Raw genomic sequence first — 18,299 nt, forward strand, 5'->3', positions numbered from 1 at the left:
GCGGGCGGACCTCCGGCACCGCCCAGCCCCGCCGGCACGCCCCACCTCCCCCGGTCCTGCACCCATCCCAGGTGCCGCCGGAGGCAGCCCAGATGACACCCCGGCATCCCAGACGCCGCCAGAGGGCGCTTCGGCCGGGTCATCCGTTTGCCCCGCAAACTGACCCTTCAGGTGCGCGGGAATTCTGGGGGGGGTGCGTGTGGCAGATACGATGGCTCGCTGGCGCGGTGACATCATTCCGCGCACCAAGAGGGTGTCGGCCACGCCCGAGGGGTAGGCGTGGCCTCGGGATATACACGGGGCGCGCAGCCCTGAGCACGTCAGTGCTAGTGCTAGAGTTGAGCTTTGGAAAAAAGACTCTTTTTGGTTACCCGCGTTGTTGCTTATCTTCTTGGCAAACAAGTCGTGCGCATAGCACCGCACTTCAGTAGAACGCTTTACATCTTTGATTCTGTTTAGCTGCGAAAATGAGCGTTCTCCTGAGCAATTGGTGGCAGGGACAGAAATTAGTAATAATTTGTTTAAAATGATAAAAATTGACGAAAACTGCTTGTCCATTTTTGTGGCCCGAATTTTTGGCTGGACCTAAGGCACATGCCTTGTCTGCCTAATGGTTAATCCGGCAATGTCTCAACCCGGTCCCGGTGTGTACTCCGGTTTAGAATAGGTACACTGTATCCCTGCACATCGTAAGAGGGTGGCGCCAGGAAGGGCATCCGGCCATAAAAACATTGCCTCAAACAAGGAACCATGATTGTCATGGGGCCCGCAAGACTAACCCCCGCTCCAGCGGGGAAAAATGGCCTTAAAACGTTCATTCATTCATTCAACCACTCAGAATTTAAGAAACTCAGCCATCCCATTAAAACAAGTTTTTTTGTTGTTGTTTTTTCGATTTGAACAACATTAATAACCTGCCAATGCCGAACTAATGGAGGACACCTTTAAAATCACAATAATTAATGCATCGATTTAAAATCGCACCACTTGAAGGTCGTGAATCCGTGATTCAAAAAGCGAGCAAGCAGTGCACAGAAGCTATACACCGCTCAACCGTCATTATCAGGACCGTTCATAAGCGCATTACAAAAAGCAAGTTTTAAAATGTTGAAATAAAAACGAACATAGGAAAGGTAAAACATGAACGGTGAGTGTGTTCCAAATGAATTGTGAGATGACAAATGATAGACGTGGCGGATCCATCGCACGTTCCGGCGAACAACAACATAATACCGCAGCAACACCTTGGATTTCCTTTCATTCCTACAAGTATAAATTATTTCATTCACATTCCTTTTACACTTTCTTACATTCCCAATTATTTTTCTCACCTCATTACGATCAAACAACTCCACTCGTTTATTTATTTTTTCCTTTCGCTTTTCCCAATTTTACTCCCAGCATTCCCGCCTTTTTCAGCTCTTCCCGTTAATTACTTGAGCGCGATGGCTGAGTCCGGGGATGGTGAGCTCATGGCCGCCTCCATGGACGCCGCCAGGTATTTGGGGGATCACAGGGGACACGGTTTATTCCGAAATGATCCTTGGCTCGTCAGATCTCCCTGTTGGACTTGTACACCCCTTTCCCTGACGAGATGTTTCATGTTTTGATCAAAAAATTAATTTACCTTCAACTTTCATTTCCGCTTCTTCTTCTTTGCAAACAACATTCACTCTTCCTCTTCCATTTTGGGGTTTATTTTCCCTGCCCCATCTTTATTTCACATCATTTTATTTTCCTCATCACTTTATGAAACGAATTAGAATATCGTCAAAATTTACTTTCTCTTCGTTTACAATTCCGCGTCAATTTCAAATCGTACGGCACAAACGTCTTCATTTCCCTTCCTTCCTCCTTTTTTATTTTCCACCTCCCAACGTTCCAATTGGTTTTAATCCTCCTCATCTCAACCCAACCCTCGCCGCTCCTCTTCCTCTCCAGACCCAACCCTCGCTCCTTCCTCTCCCGCTCTAGACCCAATCCTCACTCCTTCCTCTCTCTCTCCAGACCCAACCCTCACTCCTTCCTCTCTCTCTCCAGACCCAACCCTCACTCCTTCCTCTCCCGCTCTAGACCCAATCCTCACTCCTTCCTCTCCCGCTCTAGACCCAATCCTCACTCCTTCCTCTCCCTCTCCAGACCCAACCCTCACTCCTTCCTCTCCCTCTCCAGACCCAACCCTCGCTCCTTCCTCTCCCGCTCTAGACCCAATCCTCACTCCTTCCTCTCTCTCTCCAGACCCAACCCTCACTCCTTCCTCTCTCTCTCCAGACCCAACCCTCACTCCTTCCTCTCTCTCTCCAGACCCAACCCTCACTCCTTCCTCTCTCTCTCCAGACCCAACCCTCACTCCTTCCTCTCTCTCTCCAGACCCAATCCTCGCTCCTCCTCTCCCTCTCCAGACCCAACCCTCACTCCTTCCTCTCTCTCCAGATCTAATCCTCGCTCCTTCCTCTCCCTCTCCAGACCCAACCCTCACTCCTTCCTCCCTCACTCCTTCCTCTCTCTCTCCAGACCCAATCCTCGCTCCTCCTCTCCCTCTCCAGACCCAACCCTCACTCCTTCCTCCCTCACTCCTTCCTCTCTCTCTCCAGATCTAATCCTCACTCCTTCCTCTCTCTCTCCAGACCCAATCCTCGCTCCTCCTCTCCCTCTCCAGACCCAACCCTCACTCCTTCCTCCCTCACTCCTTCCTCTCTCTCTCCAGATCTAATCCTCGCTCCTTCCTCTCTCTCTCTAGACCCAACCCTCACTCCTTCCTCTCTCTCTCTAGACCCAACCCTCGCTCCTTCCTCTCTCTCTCTCTAGACCCAACCCTCGCTCCTTCCTCTCCCTCTCCAGACCCAACCCTCGCTCCTTCCTCTCCCTCTCCCTCTCCAGACCCAACCCTCGCTCCTTCCTCTCTCTCTCTAGACCCAACCCTCGCCGCTCCTCTCTCGACCCAACCCTCACTCCTTCCTCTCCCTCTCCAGACCCAACCCTCGCTCCTTCCTCTCCCTCTCCAGACCCAACCCTCACTCATGCCTCTCTCTCTCTAGACCCAATCCTCGCTCCTTCCTCTCCCTCTCCAGACCCAACCCTCACTCCTTCCTCTTTCTCTCTAGACCCAACCCTCGCTCCTTCCTCTCCCTCTCCAGACCCAACCCTCGCTCCTTCCTCTCTCTCTCTAGACCCAACCCTCGCTCCTTCCTCTCCCTCGCCAGACCCAACCCTCGCTCCTTCCTCTCTCTCTCTCGACCCAACCCTCGCTCCTTCCTCTCCCTCTCCAGACCCAACCCTCGCTCCCTCTCTCTCTCTAGACCCAACCCTCGCTCCTTCCTCTCTCTCTCTAGACCCAACGCTCGCTCCTTCCTCTCCCTCTCCAGACCCAACCCTCGCTCCCTCTCTTTCTCCAGACCCAATCCTCGCTCCTTCCTCTCCCTCTCTAGACCCAACCCTCGCTCCTTCCTCTCCCTCTCCCTCTCCAGACCCAACCCGCACTCCTTCCTCTCCAGACACAACCCTCACTCCTTCCTCTCCCTCTCCAGACCCAACCCTCACTCCTTCCTCTCCCTCTCCTGACCCAACCCTCACTCCTTCCTTTTCCTCTCTTGACCGAACCCTCACTCCTTCCTCTCCATCTCCAGACCCAACCCTCACTCCTTCCTCTCCCTCTCTCGACCCAACCCTCACTCCTTCCTCTCCCTCTCCAGACCCAACCCTCGCTCCTTCCTCTCTCTCTCCAGACCCAACCCTCACTCCTTCCTCTCTCTCTCCAGACCCAACCCTCGCTCCTTCCTCTCCCTCTCCAGACCCAATCCTCGCTCCTTCCTCTCCCTCTCAAGACCCAACCCTCACTCCTTCCTCTCCCTCTCCAGACCCAACCCTCACTCCTTCCTCTCCATCTCCAGACCCAACCCTCGCTCCTTCCTCTCCCTCTCCAGACCCAACCCTCGCTCCTTCCTCTCCCTCTCCAGACCCAACCCTCGCTCCTTCCTCTCTCTCTCTCTCGACCCAACCCTCACTCCTTCCTCTTCCTCTCCAGACCCAACCCTCGCTCCTTCCTCTCCCTCTCCAGACCCAACCCTCACTCCTTCCTCTTCCCGCTCCAGACCCAACTCTCACTCCCTCTCCAGACCCAACCCTCGCTCCAGACCCAACCCTCGCTCCTTCCTCTCCCTCTCTAGACCCAATCCTCGCTCCTTCCTCTCCCTCTCCAGACCCAACCCTCACTCCTTCCTCTCCCTCTCCAGACCCAACCCTCACTCCTTCCTCTCCCTCTCTCGACCCAACCCTCACTCCTTCCTCTCCCTCTCCAGACCCAATCCTCACTCCTTCCTCTCCCTCCAGACCCAACCCTCGCTCCTTCCTCTCCCGCTCTAGACCCAACCCTCACTCCTGCCTCTCTCTCTCCAGACCCAACCCTCACTCCTTCCTCTCTCTCTCCAGACCCAACCCTCGCTCCTCCTCTCCCTCTCCAGACCCAACCCTCACTCCTTCCTCCCTCACTCCTTCCTCTCTCTCTCCAGATCCAACCCTCGCTCCTTCCTCTCCCTCTCCAGACCCAACCCTCGCTCCTTCCTCTCTCTCTAGACCAACCCTCGCTCCTTCCTCTCCCTCTCCAGACCCAACCCTCGCTCCTTCCTCTCTCTCTCTAGACCCAACCCTTGCCGCTCCTCTCTCGACCCAACCCTCACTCCTTCCTCTCCCTCTCCAGACCCAACCCTCACTCCTTCCTCTCCCTCTCCAGACCCAACCCGCACTCCTTCCTCTCCAGACACAACCCTCACTCCTTCCTCTCCCTCTCCAGACCCAACCCTCACTCCTTCCTCTCCCTCTCCTGACCCAACCCTCACTCCTTCCTTTTCCTCTCTTGACCGAACCCTCACTCCTTCCTCTCCATCTCCAGACCCAACCCTCACTCCTTCCTCTCCCTCTCTCGACCCAACCCTCACTCCTTCCTCTCCCTCTCCAGACCCAACCCTCGCTCCTTCCTCTCTCTCTCCAGACCCAACCCTCACTCCTTCCTCTCTCTCTCTCCAGACCCAACCCTCGCTCCTTCCTCTCCCTCTCCAGACCCAATCCTCGCTCCTTCCTCTCCCTCTCCAGACCCAATCCTCGCTCCTTCCTCTCCCTCTCAAGACCCAACCCTCACTCCTTCCTCTCCCTCTCCAGACCCAACCCTCACTCCTTCCTCTCCCTCTCTAGACCCAACCCTCGCTCCTTCCTCTCCCTCTCCAGACCCAACCCTCACTCCTTCCTCTCCCTCTCCAGACCCAACCCTCACTCCTTCCTCTCCCTCTCCAGACCCAACCCTCACTTCTTCCTCTCCCTCTCTCGACCCAAACCTCACTCCTTCCTCTCCCTCTCCAGACCCAACCTCACTCCTTCCTCTCCCTCTCCAGACCCAACCCTCACTCCTTCCTCTTCCTCTCCAGACCCAACTCTCGCTCCTTCCTCTCCCTCTCAAGACCCAACCCTCACTCCTTCCTCTCCCTCTCCAGACCCAACCCTCACTCCTTCCTCTCCCTCTCCAGACCCAACCCTCACTCCTTCCTCTCCCTCTCCAGACCCAACCCTCGCTCCTTCCTCTCCCGCTCTAGACCCAACCCTCACTCCTTCCTCTCTATCTCCAGACCCAACCCTCACTCCTTCCTCTCTCTCTCCAGACCCAATCCTCGCTCCTCCTCTCTCTCTCCAGACCCAACCCTCACTCCTTCCTCCCTCCCTCACTCCTTCCTCCCTCCCTCACTCCTTCCTCTCTCTCTCCAGATCTAATCCTCGCTCTTTCCTCTACCTCTCCAGACCCAACCCTCGCTCCTTCCTCTCTCTCTCTAGACCCAACCCTCGCTCCTTCCTCTCTCTAGACCCAACCCTCGCTCCTTCCTCTCCCTCTCCAGACCCAACCCTCGCTCCTTCCTCTCCCTCTCCCTCTCCAGACCCAACCCTCACTCCTTCCTCTCCCTCTCCAGACCCAACCCTCACTCCTTCCTCTCCCTCTCCAGACCCAACCCTCACTCCTTCCTCTCCCTCTCCAGACCCAACCCTCGCTCCTTCCTCTCCCTCTCCAGACCCAACCCTCGCTCCTTCCTCTCTCTCTCTAGACCCAACCCTTGCCGCTCCTCTCTCGACCCAACCCTCACTCCTTCCTCTCCCTCTCCAGACCCAACCCTCGCTCCTTCCTCTCCCTCTCCAGACTCAACCCTCGCTCCTTCCTCTCCCGCTCTAGACCCAACCCTCGCTCCTTCCTCTCCCTCTCCAGACCCAACCCTCACTCCTTCCTCTCCCGCTCTAGACCCAACACTCACTCCTTCCTCTCCCTCTCCAGACCCAACCCTCACGCCTTCCTCTCCCTCTCCAGACCCAACCCTCGCTCCTTCCTCCTCTCCCTCTCCAGACCCAACCCTCACTCCTTCCTCTCTCTCTCTAGACCCAACCCTCGCTCCTTCCTCTCCCTCTCCAGACCCAACCCTCACTCCTTCCTCTCTCTCTCTAGACCCAACCCTCGCTCCTTCCTCTCCCTCTCCAGACCCAACCCTCGCTCCTTCCTCTCTCTCTCTAGACCCAACCCTCGCTCCTTCCTCTCCCTCTCCAGACCCAACCCTCGCTCCTTCCTCTCTCTCTCTTGACCCAACCCTCTCTCCTTCCTCTCCCTCTCCAGACCCAACCCTCGCTCCCTCTCTCTCTCTAGACCCAACCCTCGCTCCTTCCTCTCTCTCGAGACCCAACCCTCACCGCTCCTCTCTCTCGAGACCCAACCCTCGCCGCCCTCTCTCTCTAGACCCAACCCTCGCCACTACTCTCTCTCTCGACCCAACCCTCGCCGCCCTCTCTCTTGACCCAATCCTCGCCACGACTCTCTAGACCCAACCCTCGCCGTTCCTCCCTCTCTCTCTCGACCCAACCCTCGCCACTCCTCTCTCCCTCTCTGTCTAGACCCAAACCTCGCCACTCCTCTCTCCCTCTCTGTCTAGACCCAACCCTCGCCGTTCCTCCCTCTCTCTCTCTCGACCCAACCCTCGCCACTCCTCTCTCCAGACCCAAACCTCGCAACTCCTCTCTCCCTCTCTCTCTAGACCCAACCGTCGGCGCTCCTCTCTCTCTCTCTGTGGACATCTCTCTGACCATTCTCAGAGAGCCTCCTCAGGGTCGACGAGTCTGGCATTTCACTCAGGCTGACTGGCACGGTCTGCAAGCAACCATCAATCATCTGGACTGGTCTCCCATCTCTACTGCCTCTGACATCAATTCTTCCTGCGAATTCTTCCAAAGCAAACTGCTCTTTCTCATGCACAGATTTATCCCATCTCGTCTTCAGTTCTCTTACCCCTCCTCCCGTCCATGGTACACTGAATCTTGTGGTGAGGCAGTTGCCCTGAAACAATTTGCCTTTGCCTCTTGGAAGGGAAATCCAACTGAAGGCAATCTCAGTTCCTTCCACCAAGCTTGGAACAAGTGTGTGTCGTCTCAGGAGTGCCAGGAAGCACTATCTCTCCACATTCAAGAATGAACTCTCAAAACTGTCTCCTTCCTCCAAATTCCCATCACCCCTCCCCTCCAAATCTTCCCCCTTGCCCCTCCCCTCCAAATCCTCCCCATCACCATCCCTTTCAAATCTTCCCCCTTGCCTCTTCCCTCCTAAACTCCCCCCACACCCTGCCCCTCGTAGACTCCCCCTCACCCCTCCCATCGTAGACTCCCCCGTCACCCCTCCCCTCCAAATCTCCCCTATCTCCCATCCCTTTCAAATCCCTCCCCTCCAAAACTCCCTCCTAACCCCTCGCCCCTCCCCTTCAAATCTCCCCACCATCATTTCTTCTCCATTTTCCCCCTCTCACCCCTCCTCCTCAAAGCGTCCTCCCTGCTTCTTCCCCCTTCCAACTCTCACCTCCATCTCCCCCAACCTTCTGCCTCGCTCTTCCCCCTTCCAACTCTCACCTCCATCTCCCCCAACCTTCTGCCTCGCTCTTCCCCCCTCCTCAAATAACACCTCATTGTGCCTCACCCAATCACCATCAAACCTTTTGTCCGCCCCATCCTTCCCTTTCTCCGAGCTATTCTGAAATCTCTGACACACCTTCAACAGCTCTCCCTACCACTTCCACCTCTTACCCTACCCCCCCCCCCCCCACCCCCCCCCTGTTCTGTATCCGATGCTCCCCCTTCCTCTTCATTAACGGTATGGACTTTAAACATCCGGGGCCTTCGTTCAAACTTAACTGATCTCTCCATACAGGTTGCTTTTGACAAACCAGATGTGATCTGCTTAACAGAAACTTTCCTCCTTCATGATGTCTCTGATTCCTTAGTATCTCTCCCAGGTTACTCCCTCCTGAGTGGGATGATAGAGTGAGATGATAGTGAGATGAGATGACAGTGAGATGATAGATGATAGATAGAATGATAGACCTGAGACTCGTCCTGGAGGTGGGGTTGCTATCTTTATCAAAAACTCTCTTTCCCACTCGCCCTGCACTGCCCTCTCTCCACCTCACCCCCAGGAATACCTCTGGCTCCGGCTTCCCCTTCGCTCCCACCTCTTGTTCATATGTGTGTTGTACCGTCCACCAAACAGTGATGACTCCATCTACATCTCAACAACAACAAGCATTTTAAAGGCCATTTTCCCTGCTAGAGTGGGGGTTAGCCTTGCGGTCCCCATGACAATCTTCTCCATCTTGCCCTATTTTCTGCATCTCTCCTTGTTAACCCCCTTGCCCACATTTCTTCTTCCACCATCTTAGGCCAAGTCTTTCTCGGTCTGCCCCGTCCTCTACTTCCTTCTACATTCATTTCCAACACTCTTCTCAACCAGTCACTTTCATCCTTCCTCAACACATGACCAAACCATCTCAACCTGTTCCTCTTCACAGCATCAATCACAGGCTCCATTCCCATCATCTTTTGCAATTCATCATTTGTCTTCCTCTCTCTCAACGATACTCTGCACATCCGTCGAACCATTCGCATTTCCACCCTTTGTTGCTGCTCTACGTTCATTACCCATGTCTCGCTCCCATAAATCCTAACACTTCTCACACATGCAGCATACACCTTTCCCTTCAGCTTCAACGACACTCCCCTCCTCATCAGCACGCCACTCAGTTCCCGAAACTTCTTCCATGCACATCTCACTCGAGCAACCGTTGCCGAGTCTGATCCACCTTCTCCATTCAGCATGTCTCCGAGGTAGCAAAATGTTTTCACACCTTCCAGCTTCATGCCGTCTCCAAGATCCAACTCAACATTTCCTCCATCTGCAGCTCCCTCTGTGCACACCTTACATTTGAATGTAGCTGCCACACTGGTTAATGACCCTCTCAGACCACGACATTTTTTGATGAACCCACTCAGCGCACATTGTACATTGAATGGAGTTCACTCCGACACCCTTCCTGCACACAGCACAGGGCCACTTCCCAGTTCTTTCCACCTCACCACATGCTTTACCACTTGCCATCACCTTCGTCTTTCCGATATTCACCTTCAGACCTTTTGTCTCCATACATTCCTTCCACTTGTTCATCTTTTTCTTCAGTCCATCCATACTTTCCGCAATCAACACCAGATCATCTGCATACAACAACTCCCACGGTAAACCCTCCTTTACGTTCTGAGCCGGCACCTCCATCACAGCTACAAATAGTGGTGGACTTAGTACCGACCCCTGATGCACTCCCACCTTCACCTCAAACTCACCACTGTTCCCGTCTGTAGAGTGACCAGGTCTGAAACCAAATTGATGGTCAGAGATCAAGCAATTGGAGAAGAGGAAAGATTTCATATCTGAAGCAATGATGGATTCCATGACTTTGCTAATAATTGGGAGAAGGCTGGTTGGTCTGTAGTTGCTAGGATCTGTTTTTGCACCTTTTTTGTGCAAAGCGGTGATGTTGGCTGATTTCCAAGCAGATGGCAGATGACCTTGAGCAAAAGAGAGGGTGAAGAGAACAGAAAGAGGGAGTGAAAGAGCGGAAGAGCATGATTTTAGGACCCGTGGGCTGATGCCGTCAGGACCAGTTGCAGAATCAGAGTCGAGGGTTGACAGAAACTTTTCCACCTTGTCAGGAGGAAAGGACACAGAGTCCAGGAGCAGCTGGGTACGACTGGGTACGGTGGGTACAGAGAGGGATGGGTTTGGGACACAAGATTTGGAGGCAAACACAGAGTTGAGGCATTCAGCTTTTTCACGTGCGGTCAGCCGTGTAGCCGTTTGAGGTGAGGGAGGGGATGGAGGGGGAACAAACACCAGAAACAGATTTGACCAGATGCCATGAGGATTTGGAAGAGGGAGACAGATAAGAGAGTTCGGTCTTGAGAACAGTGAGATATTGTTTCCTGGCTCTCCTGAGGGTGGACACACACTTGTTTCGGGCTTTGTGAAAGGAAATGAGATTTCCTTCCGTTGGATTTGCTTTCCAGGAGACGAAAGCAAGTTGTTTCTGGGCAACAGCCTCACCACAAGATTCCGTGTACCATGGACGGGAGGAAGGGTATGACAACTGAAGACGAGAAGGGATAAATCTGTGCATGAGAGAGAGCAATTTACTTTGAAAGAATTCCCAGGATGAGTTGATGTCAGAGGCGGTAGAGATGGGAGACCAGTCCAGATGATTGATGGCTGCTTGAAGACCGTGCCAGTTGGCCTGAGTGAAATGCCAGACTCGTCGACGCTGAGGAGGCTCTCTGAGAATGGTCAGAGAGATGTCCACTTTAACAAGCACATGATCAGATGAGCCGATTGGAGCAGAAGAAGAGCAGCAGACATTTTCAGGGAAGTTAGTCATAACCAAGTCCAGAAGAGAAGATGCTCCGTTGACTGAGATCCGGGTCGGGAAATTGACAGATTGTGTCAGTCCCAGTGAGTCGCAGAAGTCCTTTGCTGAAGAGCCATGGCTGGTGAGAGAGGTACCCACACCCAGCCACCTGGCATGGTGACAATTGAAATCACCACATATGAGGAAGAGAGAGTTGGGATGGGTAGATAGAAGTTGGTCCATATTATCAGACAGCGAGATGTCGATGGAGTCATCACTGTTTGGTGGACGGTACAACACACATATGAGGAAAAGGCCGAAAAGGTGAGAGCGAAGGGGAAGCCGTAGCCAAAGGTATTCCTGGGGGTGAGGTGGAGAGGAGGGCAGTGGAGGGCGAGTGAGGAAGAGTTTTTTTATTAAAGATAGCAACCCCACCTCCAGGACGAGGCTCAGGTCTATCATACCGGAGGAGGGAGTAACCCGGGAGAGATACCAAGGCATCAGAGACATCATGAAGGAGGAAAGTTTCTGTTAAGCAGATCACATCTGGTTTGTCAGAAGCAACCTGTATGGAGAGATCAGTCAAGTTTGAGCGAAGGCCCCGGATGTTTGAGGTCCATACCGTTAATGAAGAGGAAGGGGGAGCATCGGATACAGAACAGGGGGGGGGGGAGGGGTAGGGTAAGATGTGGAAGAGGAGGAAGAGGTAGGGAGAGCTGTTGAAGGTGTGTCAGAGATTTCAGAATAGCTTGGAGAAAGGGAAGAATGGGGCGGACAAAAGGTTTGATGGAGATTGGGTGAGGCACAGTGAGGTGTTATTTGAGGAGGGGGAAGAGCGAGGCAGAGGTTGGGGGAGATGAAGGTGGAAGGGGGAAGAAGCAGGGAGGATGCTTTGAGGAGGAGGAGGAGGAGGAGGGGTGAGAGGGGAGTCTTGGAGGGGAGGAGCGAGGGAGAGTCTCGGAGGGGAGGGGTGTGGGGGGAGTTTAGGAGGGAGGGGAGGGAAGGGGCAAGGGGGGAGATTTGAAAGGGATGGGTGATGGGGAAGATTTGTAGGGGAGGGGCAAGGGGGTAGATTTGGAGGGGAGGGGTGATGGGGAAGTTATGGAGGGGAGGGGTGATGGGGAAGTTTTGGAGGGAAGGGGTGATGGGGAAGATTTGGAGGGGAGGGGCAAGGGGGAAGATTTGAAAGGGATGGGTGATGGGGAAGATTTGGAGGGGAGGGTTAAGGGGGAAGATTTGAAAGGGATGGGTGATGGGGAAGATTTGTAGGGGAGGGGCAAGGGGGTAGATTTGGAGGGGAGGGGTGATGGGGAAGTTATGGAGGGGAGGGGTGATGGGGAAGATTTGGAGGGGAGGGGTGAGATTGGATTTTGAAAAGTGTACGATTCATGGGAAACGAACATTTTTTGCAAAATGAGTTTGAGACCTTCGAGTCAAAAATACGTTTGAGGACGCAGAAGGAGGGGTGGAGGGCTGGAGAGTTTAGGGAATGTAGAAAAGTGGAACTGTAAGAGATGGTATTTTTTATTTTTTTTTGGAATGAATAGATTTGGTGAGCTAGATGAAAGCATCCTTTTGTTGGAGAAGAAGAAAAAGGTGTTATAATATATGACAGAAAACAGTTGTTCAGGGGAGAGATTAAACATTTCTAACCACGTGATCACGAACAACGTGAAAGAAGAACGAACGAACAAATAAGAACAACAAATAAACGAATAAGAACTGAGAGGGAAATATTTTTTGGGGTTTTTTTTTTTTTGAGTAGAGATATTATACAAGGAAGTATGGGGTGAACGACTGGGACGAAACAGAGAACGAAAATAGTTGCAGCGCATTTGACGAACCGCTGAGAGAAAAAACCACAAGGTCGGAGACGGTAGCCTAAGCCTACTAGTACTAGGCCTCAGAATACTCGACACGCATTCACCGACGATTGTGTATACATGTACGAAAAATTAACACCGAAAATTTTCCTAAAGACACGCTATAGGTACACACACCGAAAGATAGATACAGTCTCGACAAAAACACAATTGTGAAAAAATTACTTAGCTTCGAAAGCGTGAGCGCATGGAACAGCTTCGAAAAGGATATGAAATCTTTCCTCTTCTCCAATGACTTGATCTCTAATCATCAATTTGGTTTCAGACCTGGTCACTCTGCTCTGGACATGCTGCTTCTGCTGTCAACAATGGATGGAGGTCCTCAATGCCATACAGGAAATTAGAGCTGTCTCCCTTGACATATCACGTGCCTTCGGTACTGTCTGGCACCCCGCTCTGCTCACCAAACTCTCCTCCTTTGGTATCCATGGAAATCTCCACGCATGGCTGGCAGACTTCCTCTCTAGTTGTAGTCAACGTGTGGCCCTGAATGGGTTTCTCTCATCTCCTCTTCCTGTTCAGGCTGGAGTTCCCCAAGGCAGTGTTATGGGCCCTGTGCTTTTTTTGGTCTTCTTCAATGATCTCTCTGACTCTCCTGAAAATCCTCTCTATGTCTTTGCTGATGACTCCACTCTCTGCCGCTCCATTCCTCATCCCTCAGATCGGCAATCTGCAGCCTCCTCGCTCTCTGCAGACCTGGACAAAATCACAGACTGGGCAAACAAGTGGAACATGTCTTTCAATCCTGACAAATCTCACACTCTTACGATGTCTCTCCGAAAGGACCGACTGGACAACCATGAAGTTCTGTCACTCAAGCTTTTGGGTCTCACTGTCTGCCATGATCTTTCCTGGGAAAACCACATTTCAAATCTGGCCTCCAAAGCCAGTCGCATCTGGAGGACTGGGCATCCTCCGTCGTGCAAAGTCCTTCCTTGGCACACCTGAGCTCCTCACCACATACAAGGCTTTCATCCGTACCTCAATGGAATACTGTTCTCCCCTCTGGGCCGGTGCTCCTGCATCTCACCTAGCTCGGCTTCACGCTGTTGAAACCAAAGCGTTCAGAATCATTGGAATCTCCCGTGATGAAGCTAACTCCGTGGGCCTTTCACTCACTCACCGCAGGCAGGTTGGGGGTCTTTCTGTCTTCTACAGACTCCTCTCCGGCCTATCTCCCCCAGCTCTCTCTGTGCTCTGTCCCCCAAATATTCCCACAGGTCGCACAAGATCTGCCAGCAACCCTCTTATGGTTAAACTGCCAAAATCAAGACTCTCTATTCACCTTCACTCTTTCATTCCTCTTTTCTTCCACGTCTGGAACAAACTCCCTCACTGTTTTCAATCCCTCTCCTCCCTCCAGGTCTTTAAAACAGCTGTTCACCACCATCCATCTTCCCCCATCCAAAACCTTGATCTTTTCTACCCCCGCTAATTCACCCCAGATCCACTTTTTTGAAATACCGACTTCTTTCCTGGAAGTCCTAGCCGTGTCCATGTGTTTTATACTTCTCCCACCTTTCCCCCCCTTCCCACGCCGCCTTCCCCCAATCCCTCCCCCTCCCACACATTCCCGATGTCCCTGCTCTCAAATGTTGTGTTTATGTGCTTCCCCTTCTCTCCCCATCTTGTCTGCCGCTCCCTTTATTATATGTTTTATGTGTCGGTTTGTTTTTATGTGATTAATGTTAGCTCTTACACGAGCCTAGATCTTGTACACACACACAAAAAAAGCTGCATTGTGAGTAATAGATTCCAAAAATGGCACCATCTATTGACTGAATGGTGCCACTTCGTGACACCAATCTATAATGAACGAACAATCGGAAGGCTCATAGATTGAAGCTATTTCCTTAAGATGTATGGGTAACTGATGCTACCTCCCCTGTATTTTGGTAACTGTTATATAGTAACTGACATTACGTCCCGTGTTTTGGTAACTGTTACATAGTAACTGACATTACCTCCCCTGTATTTTGGTAACTGTTACATAGTAACTGACGTTACCTCCCCTGTATTTTGGTAAGTGATGTTACATGGTAACTGATGTTACCTCATGTATTTTGGTAACTGATGTTATGAATTTCAGAGGCTTGCTGCTTGAAAAAATTGCTCAAATTTTAATCGTTGCAGGTGGTGAAAGGAAAATTGTGAGGTGATTTAAACTGTCATTCCTGCTACAGTATAAAAACAAGGATATGGTAACTTACCGAACTTATGCAGCTTTGTCAAGGTTCAAATCCTGGCTGTAATACTGTTATGAATTTTGGGGTAGGGGAATATCTAGATTTAGGTAGATCTGCATAGGTGTCCGGCTGTCATGATAGGGAACCTCACCTGTAATTTCTGTGTTTCGCCCGGTTTGTCGGATTAAGAGTATACCTGTGATCACACAAGGATGTTCGTGTGTTAAATAGTTCTAGGGACTAAGATAAATCCCCTGTGTGTCAGACCTGGTGATCATACCTGTGTCCCTTATGGCAATGCACTCTTGTGGACATTAGATAGGCCCTTAGTGCATACATTAATTAAACCCCCCCCTTACTATGACTGATCATAAGAACTGACCGGAAAGACGAGCAGGCAGCGGCCGCGCAGTGGTACACCATGGCTTTCACACGTTGACTAGGCAGGCTGGGAGCCACGCCCAGGAGAACTAGTGATGGGCCAGGGGAGGGGCGAGCAACAAACACACCGATTGGCAGAGTTGGGGAGGACGTGCGATTGGTCAAAGGAAGGGCAGAGAGCTCTGTGATTGGGGGTGAGAAAGGTAAAGGAGCGACACACTGATTGACCACCAACCGATGAGACCACAGCCAATTGGTGCGGAGGGCGCGAACGAACGACCAACAAGCTACGCACTGGTTGGAGGCCAAGTGCCGGTGACGAAAAAGGGCGCGAAAGGTGACAAGTAAGCGCCGCACTGGTTGGAGGGGAAGCGAGCTGACATCAGAAGATCGCCAGTAAAACCGCTCGCTCACCGGCATTTTCTGCTCTTCCCTTGCCTTCTCGTCCCTGGTTCCTGCATGCCTGGAGCTCTTCCCTTAGCCTCTTGCTCTGGACTGTCACTTTTGACTTTTGGACTTTGGTGGAGAGACCAGTGCTGACGATCATCCTCCCCTTTTGTTTGTGTTCCTGGTGCCTGCGTGCTGAGCTGTGTGGCGCGAGACAGACTGTGCAGCGAGGGGGATTCACGCCAACGCCCGAGCGGATCACGCCAACCGGAGCCGCGTCCGGACGTGAGCTTGGGGCCTGGACGATAGAGAAAGATAAGATGCAGCACATTCCACAACATGACGAGACATTTATTTTATTCATCCTCGCCCATTGTTTCGTATCTGAAGTCTGGTGTGGGGACGTCTCAATTTAGAATTTAGTTTCTTCTGTGGCGTTTCCTTGTTCTCGGTTCCGTTAATAAATATTCCTTGTTGAACATTATATCTCCGTCTCGGGTTGAGTTAATAATTTGCAGGGAGAAGACCGTCTGGGCTGAAAAGGTAAGCGTGGCATCCTCCCCCAATCCCCCGGCCTGTGTATCGATCCGCCATTGATTTGAATAAACGCCTTGTTAAGCTCGATTCATCCGTGGTGACGCTCGGTGTTAACTGAGCAACCACACGACAATACCTTTCACTTCACACTTTAAAACGTTCATGGTTTAGTGCAGACAAACCTAAATTAGTGGGCCAAGGAAGAGATTATATCGTACCTTTTTGTGGGGCTTGTTGTATTGTCAATTCTGGGTCATCATTCAGCATGAACCACCAGGTAATTCAGGGGCAGAGAATGAAAAGTTATATATTTTGATAAACTTAAATATTTACTTTACCAATTACACCCACTTATTCTCACCCATATTGGTTTTTTGGGGGTTTTTTTTTTGGCTCACATCGAATTGCCCAAATGCAGATGTTGTTGTTTATTGCTCAGACGTATGGGAGAACAGCCAGTTGGTACCTTACGGAGAACGTTCACGGCAACGGGGCACAGTGGAAATTTGCTGCAGGGCCTGGCGCACCTCAGGCTCAAAGGACAGCTGCTTGACGTGATGTTGGAGGTGGAAGACCAGAGTTTCAAGGTGCATCGCGCCGTTCTGGCTGCCTGCAGTCATTATTTCCGGTAAGCCGGAGCGTCCACACAAAATGCTGCCGTTTAATGTGCCATGGAGTTTGTGCCTTAAATTGTACCTGGAGGTTCCTTTACTTCCAAAATGCATCATCAAATTGAGCACCGTCTGCCAGGGCCATGTTCACAGGTGGAATGCGGGAAGCCAGCCTGAATGTCATTCGCCTCCAGGGATTATCAGCAAAAGGCCTCGGACACATCCTGGACTTCGCCTACTGTGGGGAAGTGACTCTACACCTGGACTGCGTAGAAGACGTCCTGGGAGCGGCGGTTTTTCTGCAGATGGCTCCTGTTATCAGTCTGTGTGAAGAATTCTTGAAGGCCGCCATGAGCGTGGACACCTGCCTCAACATCGGACAAATGGCCATGGACTTTGGGCTCGTGTCGCTCAAGGAGTCTGTCGATTCGTTTACCTGTGCCCACTTCCTTGAAATTTCTGCCGAAGAGGACTTCCTTCATCTCCCGCTTGAACGCCTCGTCTTCTTCCTGCAAAGCGACCGGTTGCAGAGCTGCACGGAGGTCGAACTTTTCTTCGCTGCCGTACGTTGGCTCCGGCACGCACCCGAGCGACGAGCGCGTGCCGCCCAGGTGCTCGGTCACGTGCGCTTTCCGCTCATGACCTCGGACGAACTGGTGGACCGGGTGCAACCCGTCGACCTGATGACCGAGGACCCCGCCTGCTGCAGTTTCCTCCTCGAGGCTTTTAACTATCAGGTGTTACCCTTTCGGCAGCACGAGATGCAGTCGCGCCGGACTTCGGTGCGGTCCGAGCACACCTCTCTGCTCGCTTTTGGAGGTACGCCGTACATGGACGTCGACCAATCCGTCAGCAGCAAGTTCTACCAGTTACCTCACAGCTTAGCGCTCCAATTCCATGGTGAGAATGCATCCTGCTCTCAGGGAAAGATACATTCACAATCATGTACAAGAGCTTTTAACATGGGACACAGGAACAAGCAAACCGGAAGTGAATGATGTACCACAAGTAACACACCGAGTTGTGATGTTTTGACAATTTTAAAACAGGTTAGATAATGTAATTTCATCACAAGTCAATTGTTAGTTGATAAAAATTTATACTACAGGTAACCACTTCATCGCCATGATAACGGAGACAATGGTGTGAATATTCTAATCGTGAACACCCCATTATACACACCACCCAACGATTGAACAATCTCCATGCACACGTGGTATTTAGTCGTTCCGAATACACTACCTGAATAGTTTTACTTCAACTCCGTCACTGTTCAACCCTCTATCTCCTGAACTCCACCAACACTTTCCCATCTCTCAAACTTAAACTTCCTGGACCCAAATCTGTCAAGTTAACACTCCTGAAACTACCAACTGTTTGTGCATCCTTCAGCTGGTCTTACATACACACACCCCACACACACACACACCCCATACCACAAACATATACACACACCACACATCCTACACATATATATTATATATACACACACACACACCCCACACATACACACCCCATACCACACACATATACACACACCACACATCCAAGACATACATACACACACACACCCCGCAT

The 18,299-nt window shown here is 51.9% G+C and overlaps 1 protein-coding gene across 1 annotated transcript in view; it reads left to right on the forward strand.

Annotated features, from left to right (window-relative positions):
• Positions 1 to 1,430: 1,430 nt before the first annotated feature.
• Positions 1,431 to 18,299, forward strand: part of KLHL26 (kelch like family member 26) — a 29,908-nt gene continuing 13,039 nt past the window's right edge. Inside the window, exons 1-3 of the mRNA XM_068108836.2 lie at positions 1,431 to 1,498; positions 16,550 to 16,738; positions 16,861 to 17,621. Coding sequence (XP_067964937.2) covers positions 1,446 to 1,498; positions 16,550 to 16,738; positions 16,861 to 17,621 — 1,003 coding nt within the window. The 5' untranslated portion in view covers positions 1,431 to 1,445. The remainder of the gene's footprint in view (positions 1,499 to 16,549; positions 16,739 to 16,860; positions 17,622 to 18,299) is intronic.

The sequence above is a fragment of the Myxine glutinosa genome, chromosome 2 (genome assembly GCF_964187855.1).
Source record: "Myxine glutinosa chromosome 2, kmMyxGlut1.1, whole genome shotgun sequence".
Classification (NCBI taxonomy): Eukaryota; Metazoa; Chordata; class Myxini; order Myxiniformes; family Myxinidae; genus Myxine; species Myxine glutinosa.